The sequence below is a fragment of the Ochotona curzoniae genome, unplaced genomic scaffold, assembly GCF_017591425.1.
Source record: "Ochotona curzoniae isolate NIBS_2020 unplaced genomic scaffold, NIBS_Ocur_1.0 contig_3622, whole genome shotgun sequence".
Lineage (NCBI taxonomy): Eukaryota > Metazoa > Chordata > Mammalia > Lagomorpha > Ochotonidae > Ochotona > Ochotona curzoniae.
In genome coordinates this window covers 29,255,781-29,270,212 of record NW_024465926.1, presented here as the reverse complement: position 1 = coordinate 29,270,212, position 14,432 = coordinate 29,255,781, and the positions used below count along the sequence as shown (strand labels likewise).

The 14,432-nt window shown below is 45.2% G+C and overlaps 1 protein-coding gene across 1 annotated transcript; it reads right to left on the bottom strand.

The window, feature by feature from the left end:
• Window positions 1–514: 514 nt before the first annotated feature.
• On the bottom strand, window positions 515–14,129 carry DNAJA2 (DnaJ heat shock protein family (Hsp40) member A2). The gene is made up of 9 exons (XM_040982760.1): window positions 13,933–14,129; window positions 12,635–12,694; window positions 12,103–12,326; window positions 9,269–9,349; window positions 8,907–9,040; window positions 6,496–6,692; window positions 2,880–3,024; window positions 2,624–2,751; window positions 515–2,230 (listed from the first exon to the last, which is right to left on the bottom strand). Exons 1-9 carry the CDS (start codon window positions 14,008–14,010, stop codon window positions 2,039–2,041), a joined length of 1,239 nt encoding a protein of 412 aa, XP_040838694.1. The 5' UTR covers window positions 14,011–14,129; the 3' UTR covers window positions 515–2,038.
• Window positions 14,130–14,432: the final 303 nt, after the last annotated feature.

Here is a 14,432-nt window from a genome sequence, read left to right as displayed (position 1 = left end):
CATGCAGTACCCTGGCATCCGTTACAGCAGAGCTTGAAGTACGTGTAAAGAGGCTTCACACCCTTAGCTATCAGGAATACAAATCATAACTTCACATGAACTAATATGGCTCTATGTAAGCAAAGAGAAGTACAAAGTTGATAAAAACAAGGAAACCTGGAGCACTCCTACAATGCCAGGGCGATCAACTGGTGCAGATCCGTGGGGGGAGGGGTGGCAGAGGAAATCCAAAAAACAAACACCCAATGATGGAGAGACAAAACAGAAAGTTACTAATCCACATGCTGCTGAAAAAGATGCCCTGGTGCATGGTACTGGAATACTGAACTAAATTTCATGGTAAAGTCGTATCCTTGTAAAGTGTTATTCGCTACTGTGCTTTTTCTCTAAACAGGTGCTGTACAGCAGGGCAAGCAGACCAAGCCAAAGATCTTGACGGGCTTCCCACTCCAAATAATTTCATTTGTATAATAAAGCTCCTGGGTAGAGGAATTGAAACAAAGACTACACTGCACAGGTTTACAAACCTTTATTGGAAAGGCTACAAACTTCGTATCATAACTGCATTTCTTAAGCTTAACATGGCTGCGGGGAAGTTAACCTCGAATACAAAACTACTCTGCTGTTGTATCTTGCCCAGGCTTGTTGTAAAATATTGTTTTTGTACAATGGAGGTAGAATGGATTGGGCAGTAATTTAAACCTCACGTCTTGAGTAGTGTCAGGACAGGTACTTTCACTCAGGCTCTAACAGACCTAGATAAACCACATTCGGCATTTAGGGACATCATTAACACAAAAACCCTAAGCTTCAGTTTCCTATTTGCACCTTTACAAATGCAAAGGATGCATTTGATGTTTTTTTTCCCCCTCAAATGTGTTCTAAAACTATTACTCTAAAGAGTAAGAACACAACATCCTTTTTATACTTTCACCTGATTTTTTTTTCCCATACCAGCCCATCTTTTCTATAAAATGTTATAGGAAATCAAAATAATAACTTTCCCAAATTTCAAGTTCGAATATTCAACTTAATGGAGACAGAGCAACTTTTACCTTAACATTTAATGAAAACAGAGCATTTTAACAGGTTCTATGCAGACATGGTTCTACTAATGATTTGCTGTTACCTTATTTTTAAAAAGGGAGTAGCAGGGAAGATACAGAGGCCTGGGCTAGCCCTAATAATCGCGGGATCAGAACTCAGGAGTCACATTAACTTAAATGTCTTTGACTCTACAAGCATCAATTAAAGCCCAGAAAGCCTGTTTCTATCAACCTGTCTTCACACTGTAAAATGAGCAGGGCCTGAGGCACAGGCTTCAGGCCAACAGATTAAAGGCTGGTCAAGAACCAGAATGAAGGATGCATTCTCCAGTTTCATACATTTTACAGTTCAAAGTATGTTGTTTTTCCTAAAAATGTGAAACCAAGGATCATTTACACCAGCCGCTCTTTATTATCAAGTTTCAGAAACCTTTCACAAAAAAAAAAAGAAAAAAAAAAAAAAACACTTTACAACCACAGCTAATTTAATTTTCTCCATTGTTCCCAGTCAGCTCCAAACCCACTGTGTGCAAAGCCCATTTTCCATGCATCTAAATGATAGATACAGGCTATGAAATTCTTTATTCTATTTGTAGCAGCTTATGTAGGTGCAGCCAAACACAAAGCTTCAGGACAAATTTTACAACTTTACAATGTGGTATTTGAATTTAAAATATGAAACATAAAATCTACACAAAACTGGTAAAAATCAAGCAGATACCAGGACTGAAACTTATAACCCATATGTGAAAGGGAGTCTTATTTCCTTTCAAGTGCTTTATTCTGCTACAGAACAGTCAAAATGAAGATGTAAAGCTTTGTGTTAGTTTAAATTATACACTCTCTGTAGATACTATACCAATTTTAAAAGTTACACATAGACCAGCAGATGTCCATCAGTTCATCTGGATTGATCCGGCACGCCAGCTGGATAGCTGAGAACAAATCAGGCACACGGGGAGGACACTCCACCTGTGTCATGTGTCTGCAGTTTACTGGTGGGCACACTGCACTCCAGGTCCATGATGGCTGCTGCTTTCCTCATCAGAGCTGTCATTGTAGGCCTCCCGCCTCTGACCGCCTCCTGAGCCTCGTGTGCTATCAAACTCCTGAAGCTCCACCTCTTCGGTTTCTCCAATGATGTTAGGAACTTCTGGTCTAGATGGAAGAAGATCTTCTAGTTCCTTAATTTAAACAAACAAAAGGTTAATCGTAACATTCAGATTAATTCCTTTTGACTCAACGAAGGAGTATGCTACTGTGAGAGTTAAAAAGAAAAATGAGTTTTGTACTTTTAAATCAGAACACAAACTGATTAACTCACAGGCCAAGTCTGTAGACATCTTTTGTGTAATCTCTCTTTTGCTTAAAACAAAAAACATGGAATAAGCTGCCGATATTTAACCAACGAAGAATTCCACAGCAAACAGCTTCCTGAATCCTGCGAGGGGGCTGGGGGATGTCTTGTCCTCCTCCTCTGAATGACTGGGCTCCAGGGAGTCCCAGAGCCGCCACCACCACCAGGACCCAAACTAAACTCCTCCCAAAGTCCTTGCTTAAATTTGAAGAACACTTACAGATAGCTTGTCTGGGTTGATCCAGTTGTTTTCAGGAAACTGCACATCAAATTTTATATAAAGATCACCCTTTTCAAAGGGATTACGATATTGTGGCATTCCTTCACCTCGAACTACACGAACACATCCTATTATTTGAAGATGAAATCAAGAATTTTGAGTAAAAATGATATTAAAAACAATTTATGGATAAACATTATAGAAATTTACAAATTAAAATACTTAGAAACCTGGATCAGAGAAAATCTGGATTTACCTGGTTCAATTACTTTGCCAGGGGGGTACTTCACCACAATCTGACGGGCATCAAGGTGCTTAAATGTAAACTGAAATCCACATAGAGCTTCAACAAGCCCTATTTTATATGTCATGTGCAAATCATTTCCGTCTCTCTGAAACACCTGCAGACGAAAGCACACAAGAAACACAACACCTTAGGGCCTGGCACGATGGCTCACTTAGCTAATCCTCCCCCTCCAGGCGCCCGGATCCCATTCAAGCACCGCCTCATGTTCTGGCTATTCCACTTCCCATCCAGCTCCCTGCTTGTGGCCTGGAAAATCAGCAGAGGATGGCCCAGAACCATCCTCTTGGGTCCTTGGGACCCTGCTCCCACACGGGAGGCCTGGAAGAAGCTCCTGACTCCAGGCTTCAGATTCGCTCAGCTCTGGCCACCTGGGGAGTGAACTAGCAAAGGAAGAATCTTGTGCCCCACCCCCAACACTTTCTCTGTAAATCTGTCAATAATAATAAATCTTAAAAACAAACAAAAAAAAAGCACACAGAACTTACTAAAAGTTGTAGATCCATACTCCATTCTACTATGTTCATGAATCAAGTTTTTAAAGCACAATTCCACTGCTCAAAAGGTCAATGTCCCTGATTCCTTAATTTTTTTTATTAGGAGCTAGCCACTAAAGTAGTATGTTGGAAACTTCTATTAGGAAGACAAAGGAACTGGGAAAACAGCTGCATACAAAAGCAACAGAACTGAGGCTCCAAAATCACACTGGGTTTATCCTGTTATCACAGCTCATTTTCTGCCTCTGGGCAAAAGGTATAGAAAGCTCAGCTGGGTTTCCCCAGAACACAGGTGCCCTGGTAACACCCCCCAGGGAACAGGGGTACGGTAGGGTTCAAGAGCAACATAAAGATACTGAATTCCAGGGGTTCACTTCTGTGCTTTACACACATACAAACCCCCTTTTTCTCACTTAAAACTCAGAATGTGTTTTGATGAGTACAAATTAAACAGCAAATACTAAATGAAGTTAGCTCATTTAATACTACACTGTAAAGATGCAGGGTTACTGAATATGAATGAAGAATATTTCTGAGCTTCTAGCATGTAAGGGGAAAAAACATCAATTTCACACATGCCCAACTGTAAATTTTGCTTAGGAGAATTTACAAATATGTACACAACTTTCAAAAGTCAAACCATAATATCAACAGTGATTCTCTGAAGGTGGTACTGGACCAGCAGCGTAGGCAGAACTCAGAAACTTGCTAGGAATACATATTACTGGGTTGCACTCCCATGCTTACTGCTGTAAACTATGGAGGTAGCTTCCAGCAAGCTCCAGTTTTCCACTGCCTAACCTGCTGTACCACAATGTGGTCCACAAACTTTAGCATTTTTTTTAACTTACTTTTTTTTTTTTGGAAATATAGTTAAAGAGGAAGGGAGACAGAGTTCTTCCCCAAATGGCCAGCAACTAAAACGTCAACAAAATGCCAACTGAGCAAATGACGAATATTTTAAATTATAAGACTCTAAAGTGGAGTTTCAGAAACTTTTTTTAAAAAAGATTTATTTATTTTTATTGGAAAGGAAGATACACAGAGAGGAGGAGAGACAGAGGAAGGTCTTCCATCAGTCCAATGATTCATTCCCTAAGTGACTGCAACGGCTGTGCTGATCTGAAGCCAGAAGCCTGGAACTTCCTCTGAGGCTCCCACGCGGGTGCAAGAACCCAAGGCTTTGGGCCGTCCTCAACTGCTTGCTTAGCCACAAGCAGGGAACTGGATGGGAAGTGGAGCTGTCAGGATTAGAATCGGCATCCCTATGGGATCCCGGCACTTTTAAGGCGAGGACTTCAGCTGCTAGGCCAATGCGCCGGGCCCAGAAACTACTTTTTTTTGTTAAAGCCATCTAGGAGACCCCCGCCATTTGTAGGCCTGGCAATATATATGGAAAAGCAAAATAAAATTTATGGTTTGTGGCGGGATGAAATATGACTAATATACCTCAGAAGGTTAGAGCAGGGGAGCCAATCACTACCCTGTGAAGGGGATGACTCTGGAATATTTATCTCAGTACGGCTTCGCTAATCTCTACGGAATTTTTAAAGTGATTCTGAAAATCCATTTTATTTGTAAAAATTAGACATTGAGTGGGAGCAAATTTTAGCGTAAAGTAAAAAGGTGGCTATTCTGTGATGGAGAGTTTCAGAGGAACTCCTGAGCAAATGTAACCAGGTACAGAGGCAGAAATTATTAAAGGCTTTTGCACATTCATAAATTTGAATACCCAAGGAGTATTTCATAGGTAACTCCAGATATATTCTGGTGCACAATATGCCATCTGGCCATTCAATATACAGGGCAGAGGCTCATCTAGGTAAGCCTCCACCTGCAAATCCCATAGAGGCGTCAGCTCATGTTCTGACTGCCCTACTTCCCATCCAGTTCCTTGCCGATGATTTGAGAAAGCACAGGAGGATGGCCCAAGTCCTTGGGATCCTGTACCTGAATGAAAGATTCCAGAAGAAGCTTCCAGCTTCCAGCTCCAGCCACTACAGCCACCTGGGGACTGAACCAGTGGATGGAGGATCTTTTTGTCTCCTTCTCTTGGTAAATCTGCCTTTCAAATAAAAATAACTTAAGCCAAGCCAAACCAAACAGGGAGGGAGTAGGTGTTATGGTACAGCCAGTTTAGATGCTCCTTGGAACACCTGCATGCCCTTTAACAGAGTGCAATTTAAATATAGGCACAATGGTATAACCAGAACAACATGTACTAGACAACCATACTGTTGCAGAAGTTCATTTTGCCCTAACAATAAATATATAATACTAAAACCCTGTCTAAAGGCGTATCACAGTGGAAAACAAATTGCCTTAAATCATCTGGTCCAATGCCCTTCTCTCTCCCCTCCTCCTTTAAAAAAACAAAAACAAAAAAATACATCTATTTTTATTGGAAAGTCAGATATACAAAGAGGAGACGACAGAGAGGAAGATCCCTCCATCCAATGATTCACCCTCACAGTGACCACAACAACCAGAGCTGCACTGATCCGAAGCCAGGAGCACGGAGCCTCCTCCAGGTCGCCCATGCAGGTACAGGGTCCCAAGGCCCTGGTCCCTGTTCCTCCAGGCCACAAGTAGGGAGCTGGATGGGAACCGGAGCCCTTACGGGATCTGGCATGTTCAAGGCGAGGACTTTAGCCACTAGGCTACTGTACAGGGCATTCTCTCTTTTAAAAGACTTTATTTATAGAGGGAGCCATTTCACCCACTGGTTCATTCCTAACATGGCTGCAACTGCAAGAGCTGAGCTGCTCCAAAACTAGGAACCAGGAGAAGCTTCTGGATCTTTCACAATGCCCTTATTTTCACAAACAAGGAAACTGAAACACAGTGTATAAACTCAAGGTTATAGTGCCTGTCACTGACCTGCTCTGTTGGTCTCACATATACTCGTTTGGTGTTTAAATGAAATGAGCCTGAACTTAGCCATGTTCCACCAACAGTTTCATGTAACTTCAGCATGGCTCCAGAAGCCCAAACAGGTCAAACCTATTTCTCACAAGCAAGATACATTTTTGTAACAAAACAAAATGCAAATAAACAATAAAGGAAATTACCTCATGTTCTTTTTCCTGCAGTAAAAGAACAATGTCTCCTGGTTCCACTCCTGGAGCCTGGTCTGCTTCCCCAGTGAAGGTGATTCTCTGTCCATGCTTCATACCTTTGTCCACATGGACTTCAAGAATCTTGACCTCTTTAATCACCTTCTTCCCTTCACATTTTTTACAGCGGTCCTTTTCATTAATTACCTCTCCTGCAAAGAGAGAACAGTCAACAACACTGTACGCAAGACAGCTCTTGATAATGTCCTTAATTCATTACATACATTTTCTGATTTTTTAATATGTATTTTTACTGCAAAGTCAGATTTATAGAGAAGAGACAGAGAGAAAGATCTTCCATCCACTGGTTCACTCCCCAAGTGGCTGCAATAGCCGGAGCTGAGCCATTCTGAAGCAAGAAGCCAGGAGTCTCTTTCAGGTCTCCCATCACACAGGTGCAAGGTCCCAAGGCTTTGGGCCGTCCTCAACTGCTTTCCCAGGCCACAAGCAGGGAGATGGACGGCGAGTGGGGCTGCCGGGATTAGAACTGGCGCCCATATGGGATCTCAGTGCATACAAGGTGAGGACTTCAGCCACTAGGCTACCATGCCGGGCCACTGAATTTATTTCAACCTCTAGTTAAATTCCTGTCTAAAGTACCATTCTCAATTAAAACAGGCTCTAACTACACATTATTGAGTGTTAAGTATGTGAACAGTTTCTTGGTTTCTGACCTCTAACTCTGAATGATTAAGAAATGCTGAAGCCTCTACATCTGCAGGTGAGAGCCTGCACCCTGTGCCAGAGACTGGCCCTAGTGGGAAACAGAACCTTAGTTTTATTTCCAAATAAGTTTAATATCAGACAGAAATAATCAAGATAAAAGTTTAAATATGTTTTCAGGAACTAATATGAGGGAGGGAATGTCAGAGCTCCATTCTGCCTGCCAACAGTAGCCAGGGAGGGGGTTCAAGGGAACCTGAGGGAACAAGGAGTTCAATCCGGGTTTCCCACACGTGGCAGAAAGCTGACTGCTCCGTCCCTCACTGCTGCCTCCTGCGGCCCTCATCAGTTGGTTAGTGCTGCAGCTTATTTCACAGACCAAGGCCGCTTTCGTCTAGGTCCTTCCTTTACGAGGCACCCCGCTCCCGACAATGTCGAGGCAATGAGCGACCGCTGACTTTCTGACAACAGAGCTTTTCTACAGACCCTTCTGCAGTATCTGGCCATGAAAACACATAAAACTATTTAAAAGTTACATCACTCTGCAGTGGCTGATAATGGCTGTTTGATGATCAATGGTTTCTGTAATTGTATTTTTGCAAAGTTATGTTCCACAAAACACCAGTTCTTCAAAACAGCACTGGGCATAGGGGACGGTTTCACTAACCCTTGTTTTCTGATAACAGGAGTTAGCAACTGAAAGGAGATTCATCAGAACATGCAGCTTCTTAAAATTGTCACATGACTTAGAAGAACAATTTGGAAAAGGATTCTCCAGAGCCACGCTATCCAATGTGCCAGACACCATTCTGATTCTGGGCAGGGCATTGGAACACACCCCATTTGGAGTGCCTGGGCTTGAGCCTGAGCTCTGACTCGCAGTGTGGCTCCCTCATGCAGGCCCAGGAAGTCCGTGAGGCATGGCTCGAGCAACTGCAGCTCTGCCACACTCACGGGAAGCCTGGACTGGATGCTTCTGGTTCCCAACTCCAGCACAAATCAGTCCAGGCTACGGAGCGCACTCAGGGAATGAGCTACTAGACAACAACTCTCCCTCTAAACATACGTGAAATAGGAAACTTCAGGTCCTCCATCAGCCTAGACACATTTCAAGGACTTAATAATCAAAAGTGTCTACATGCTTCTACAACAGGCACTGAAAATACAAAACATGCCCACACTACATTAACAACAACAACAACAAGCACCCTCTAGTAGAGCCCAGCTCCAACAAAGGTTTCCTACAGGCTAAAGAGCAGATACTTGTTTCACTGGAACACAGCCATTCTCATTTGTTTACATATTGCCACTGCCTATAAGCACTAAGGGGCAGAGGTAACAGTTGTGACAGAAGCCATTTGGCTCACAAAGCCTAAAATATTTACTTTAGTGGGAAGAGCTTTAATCCCAAAATCCATCCTCAAAAAGGTAACCAAACCTTCCAGTGAAATCCTATACTTAACCAGGATAACTAAACAAGCTGCTATCTCATTCATCAAATTTAACCTTTCCAAATAGACAAAAATCACCTTGCCCGTATTTTCTGAATAAAAGACTTCAGCTTTGTCAATGCTTATTAATTTCTTTTACAACTTTTCTGCAATACGAATATAAATATACCTTCAAAGAGAAAAGATGGTAAACCCCTCTAATTTCGGTATCCCCAACCCAATCCAACACAAAGCAAGTACTGGCCCGCATACCTTCTCCGTTACAGTCGGAGCACACAGACTGCATCTGCTGCACCATTCCTGGAGCCAGCTGCCTGATCATGATGCGCACACCTCGGCCCCGACAAGCAGCACACTTCTGAACTGCTCCAGACTTCCCACCTTGGCTAGAGAAAACAAAACCATGTCAGATTTTTCTCAATAACTGTTATAGTCAGCCATGACAAGCTGTGTTTTTTACCTTCATGTTCAATCCCAATGACTAGTATTTAATTTCCACAGAAAACAAAATACTCTGCTGGGTAAAAAAAGTCTGAATGCAGATTTTTTTAACCTGCTGCTACTGTGAGAACAGTGAGACTGTACTGTACAAAGTGGAATGCATACACACTCACCCGCTGCACGCACTGCAGAGTACATTCTTGCTAAGCTGTAGTTTGGTTGTCTTGCCATTATACAGATCTTCTAAAGACACTCTGTGGAGGAAGGAATCAGATTCAATTCAATCTTGCCATTTGCTTAAATATAAAGAATAGTTGATAAAAAACAAATTCCACTAAAACCTGGAGTTAAAAAACACTGCAGAGTGTACCAATTCAGCCAACTGAGGCTTTCTTTTGCAGGTCAGGTTAGCAGGACACCAAGGCTGTGGACAGTAAGCATGGTGCTCAAAGCCAGGACCTACAGTATCAGGCCAACAGCTACTGGGCCACCATTTTGGACAAAGCTGATGACTGCAAAAACTCAAGCATCAATCTCCATTTGGCCTCAAGCCCAAGCCCTTTACCTAAGTAATTCCTAACAATGATCACCCCCATTTTATATGCTAGAACTGAGCAGAGTTTACTTGCAGGAATTCCGTTTAGGTCTCCGGCTCTAGGATCAAAGCTCTTAGGCTACAAAGTTGCATTACAGCTCAGGGGAGGAAACTAATATCTGTACACTGTGACAGAGAGGAGGAAAGAACAGGCTTTCCAAAAAGAATCTACATGCAAGTCTTAATCTACCAAAATATCAGCCAAATTGCTACAACTTGTTCCAAAATTTAAAAGGATCTATTTAAGTCAAATGGCAAATTTATTTTCTAAACTCATCAATCACTATACATTAAATTATGTGCAGCTTGTTAGCCAGTCATACCTCAAAAAGTGACACAAAACAAAGCCCAAACGCCACTGCAACCGGGCGAGAACCCTGGATGAGGCTCCCAGCTTCGGTCTGGCCTAGACCTGGCCGCTGCAGCCATTTGGGGAGTAGAGCAGCAGGTGGAAGAGCTTTCTCTCCCTCTCCCACTCTGCCCTTTAAGTAAATTTTTAAAAATCCTAAAAACAGGGCCCGGCACAGTAGCCTAGTAGCTAAAGTCCTAGCAGCCCTGTGCATGCTGGGACCCCATATGGGTGCTGATTCGTGTCCCAGCAGCCTAGCTTCCCATCCAGCTCCCTGCTTGTGGCCTGGGAAAGCAGCTGAGGACAGCCCAAAGCTTTGGGACCCTGCACCCGCGTGGGAGACCTGCTATAAGCTCCTGGCTTCAGATCGGCTCAGCTCTGGCCATTGTGGCCATTTGGGAAGTGAACCAGCAGATGGAAGATCTTCCTCTCTGTCTCTCCTCCTCTATCTCTGACTTTGCAATAAAAATGTTTTTTTTTTTTTTAAAAATTGAAAACAACAAAAAAACCCAAATTTTATTAGGGCCCAGCACAATTTCAATTGGCTAATCCTCCCTTGGATCCCATAGGGGCACCAGGTTGTGTTCTAGTTGCTCTACTTCTTAGCCAGTTCCCAGGCTTGTGGCCTGGGAAAGCAGAGGATGGCCCAACTCCTTGGGACCATGTACCCACATGGAGACCAGGAATAAGTTCCAGGCTCCCAGTTTCAGATCAGCTCAACTCCAGCTGTTTGGTGAGTGAACCAGAGGACAGAAGATCCTTCTTTCCTTCTCTCTGTAAATCTGCCTTTCCAATAAAACAGATCTTAAAAAGCAACAAAATTTCATTAAGACCACATAGGTGACAAAACCTAACTTACGTTAACTCATTCATCCATTTTAGAATCCTAGGAATTAAAGAAACTAAAAAATAGTTCATATATTTTTGCAAAACACCTATACTATTTCTGTTATTGCAACTTTCAAAATTATCATCTTAAACTAAATCATATATTACAGACAGTACAAAAACATTATTTATAACTGTATCTTAGCCTTAGACAAAGGAAACAGGTAGGTCCTGTTCACACACATATACAATCACATTTGGCACACAGACCCCAATATTCTGAAGAAAAATCTGCATCTCAACAAACAGGCCAAGAAAATTCACGTGCAGTTAACGGCCTGGCAAAGCTGGCACTTTACCAGTGAGGGATAAACTGGCACAATCCCTCTACAGGCAACACAGGAGTTCTTGGCCTCAAAGCACTGATGGTGGCCTGTGAATCTCTGCCAGAGACAAAGCTGTGTATCAAGTTACCCAGAACAGTGTTTTTTAGAGCAAAATATACCAGGATAGCCTATAGAAGCAGTGAGTCATTTAAATAAATCATGGAACAGAATGTCATTCAAAATGTAACACTTACAAAATGTTAAAAGGAAGCAACATTTCATATGTAGGATGAGAAAAAAACCAGAAGTGATTATGAAGAACCATGATGCATGAGCATACCCTTGACTTCTGGATTGGTACAACAGAGAAACTAAGGGTAAGTTTTAAAATTCCAAAACATTTTAAGTGGGACTTGGTCTCTGACATTTGCTAATAAAACCATTACTGACACATAAAAAAGCTACCGAGGTAAGAGATCCCCAAATTCTGCAAAGCACAACAGCTATTTTCATTTTGTAGAAGGCTTATGGATTTGTAGTCTAAGACCAAGGTCAGACACCATTCACACCCTGGAAGGTCAATGTCAGGCTGGAAGCCAGCTAACTCCATAGGTACAAATTTAGGCGAGCTGGTACAGAGGATCGAGTAACGAGTGACTGCACCATGGCAACAAACCAGGCAATCACTTCCTGTTAGTGTAGGCAGTGACCTGGATTCAAATACTCCAAAGCAACCGTCTGCACACTCCGAGTCTTACAGCATCTAGAAACATGCGGCCACATCAGGTACCAAACCCTCTTCCCATCCAGGGAAATACCAAGCATCCTGTGAAGATGTGCATCAGAATGCAAACACCCGGATTATTAAAATCTGTTTAGTCACCCAACGAAGACAGGAAAGACACTCACTTCAGTGGATGCATCATGTCCTCTCCTCTCCTCCTGCCGTTTCGACTTCTGCTCTGATTGCCCATAAAGCCGAACAATCCCCCACCAAAAATGTGAGAGAAGATGTCATCCATGCCGCCACCGCCGCCACTCCCTTCTCGGAGCCCCTGCTCTCCATATCTGTCATACAATTCTCGCTTCTCAGGGTTTGAGAGTACTTCATAGGCAAAACTGATTTCTTTAAACTATGGGCAAAAATGGAAAAAAGAAAATAAAAGGGCTTATTTCTTAGAAATCTACAATCCTCTTAACCCCAATAAAAGCTACATGCGTGCTACCTTTGGTTTGATTCTGGGACCATTCATCACGTGACCCTGCTCAGAATGTTACTACATTTATTACAATACTAAAATACTCATTACTTTGCATAAGTGGATTACACCCTGTCCCTCGTGCCCAGTTCCTTTTTCCAAGAGCAATCAAGTTTAATACAAAAACCCGAGGACCAAAAATAAATAAAACAAAATAAAATAAAAATCTTCCAACAACTTACTTTGTCTCCAGCATTGGGATTCTTATCAGGGTGGTACTCCTTGGCTAACTTCCTGTATGCCTTTAAGAGAGATTTTTTGAAAAGGGTTACCAAACACCAGTTTCAATATTTGTCATAACTAACTTATCTACTTTTGTGAAAAGCAATGTTCTGAAGTTATAACCTTGCAAAAACATCCTCTGCTTGTGCACTGCTCATCTCACAAACCAAGTAACCAGGAGCTGTACTTGAAAATAGATTCCACTGAAGCGAAATACCAAGATATCAAACAAACAAAAAAATACTGAAATAGCAGCCGAGACTGTTGCTGTCAAATGTCTCTGATGGCCAGGCACCAGACCACCAAGACTGCAATAAATTCGAGACAAACAAGTGGAAAGCTCTAGAGGGTGCAAAATACTGCTAACATCGACACTCAAAAATCCCTGCCCTTGAGGGCTCCAGCCTCGAAGGAGCAGGAGCTTCCTCGGCACCACAGGAGAGTTGAACTTGCACGCATTCGCAACTGGGAGGGGAGGGATGGGGGTTCGGGACCGGAGCTCTCAGGTCCTCCATTCACACAGACTCATGAATTATATAACAGGCTAGCATTTCCGGTCAGGCAACAGGAAGTCCATTTTACCCCCTACTGCATCCGTCCCAGCGGCTCCCGAGCAGCCTCCTTTCAGGATACTAACACGGACCCCGCGAGCCTGGGAGGATGCTGCGGGGAAGGCCTCGTGAAACGGCGCCGCTGCTCTTCCACCCCGAGCTGGAGAGGGAGGTCGCGGCTTGGCGCGCGGCCGTCGTGAGGCCGTGTCCAGCCTCCCCTCCGGGGCCGGGCTTGGAGCCCACGGTCGATCCCACAAAAGTGGGGACGGAGCACTGAGATCACCTGCCCCCAGCAGAACAAAGCATCCCAGCACCGAGCCGCGCTAGGGCAGCGAGCGATGGAGAGGAAGCGAGGGAGGAGCTCCGGGGCCAGCACGCCGGACCCCGCGCCGCCGCAACCCTCGCTCCAGCCTGCTTGCTTTTTTTTTTTTTTTTTCCGGGGCGGTGAACCGGGCGCGCGGAGGGCCGGGGACGGAGGGGGCACCGGGGGAACGGCTCCACGGCGTGTGTGCGCCAGCGCTCGGCCGTACCTGCCGCGGCCGCGGGCGGCCCAAGGTCAGCCGAGGCCGCGGCGTCCGCCGGCCCCGACCCCGGCCCCGACCCAGACTCACGCCCCGGCCCCGGCCCGCGCCGGCTCGCGGGGCCGCCCTACAGCGCGGCCTGGGCCGCCCGACCGCGCCAGGCCCCACGCCGCCCCGCCGCCGCACCTTCTTGAGTTCATTCTCGCTGGCGCCCGGCGGGACGCCCAGGATGTCGTACAGCTTCGTGTCGGCCACGTTCGCCATGGTGACCGGCCGGGAAGCGCGCAGCTCAGCGAGGTGGGCGACGCGGACAGAGACGAGCCGGGCCCGCGAGCGGCGGCGGCGCAGGCCGAGGAGACGGCGAGGGGGAAGCGGAGGCGGGGCTGAACTTTGACCCGGCGCACGGCGCGGCGCGACGTCACCGCTCGGGGCCGGCCCGAGCCGTTGGGGCCTGCATGGCGGGGCGTAGGGGCCTTGCGGGGCGCGGTGTAGCGCGCGGTGCTGGGTGCTGTGCTCTGCTCCCGGCTGTGCGCGGCTCCCCGCGCCTCGGCGCTGCCCGGCTCCCACCGGGACGAGCTCTGCGCGGGGCTCGGCCCACCCCGGAAGGCGTGCGCCGCGGCGTCGCGTGGTGAACGCCGCCCCGAGGGCCGAGGTGATGGGGCGGCCGGCGGTCACCCTCGGTTCTG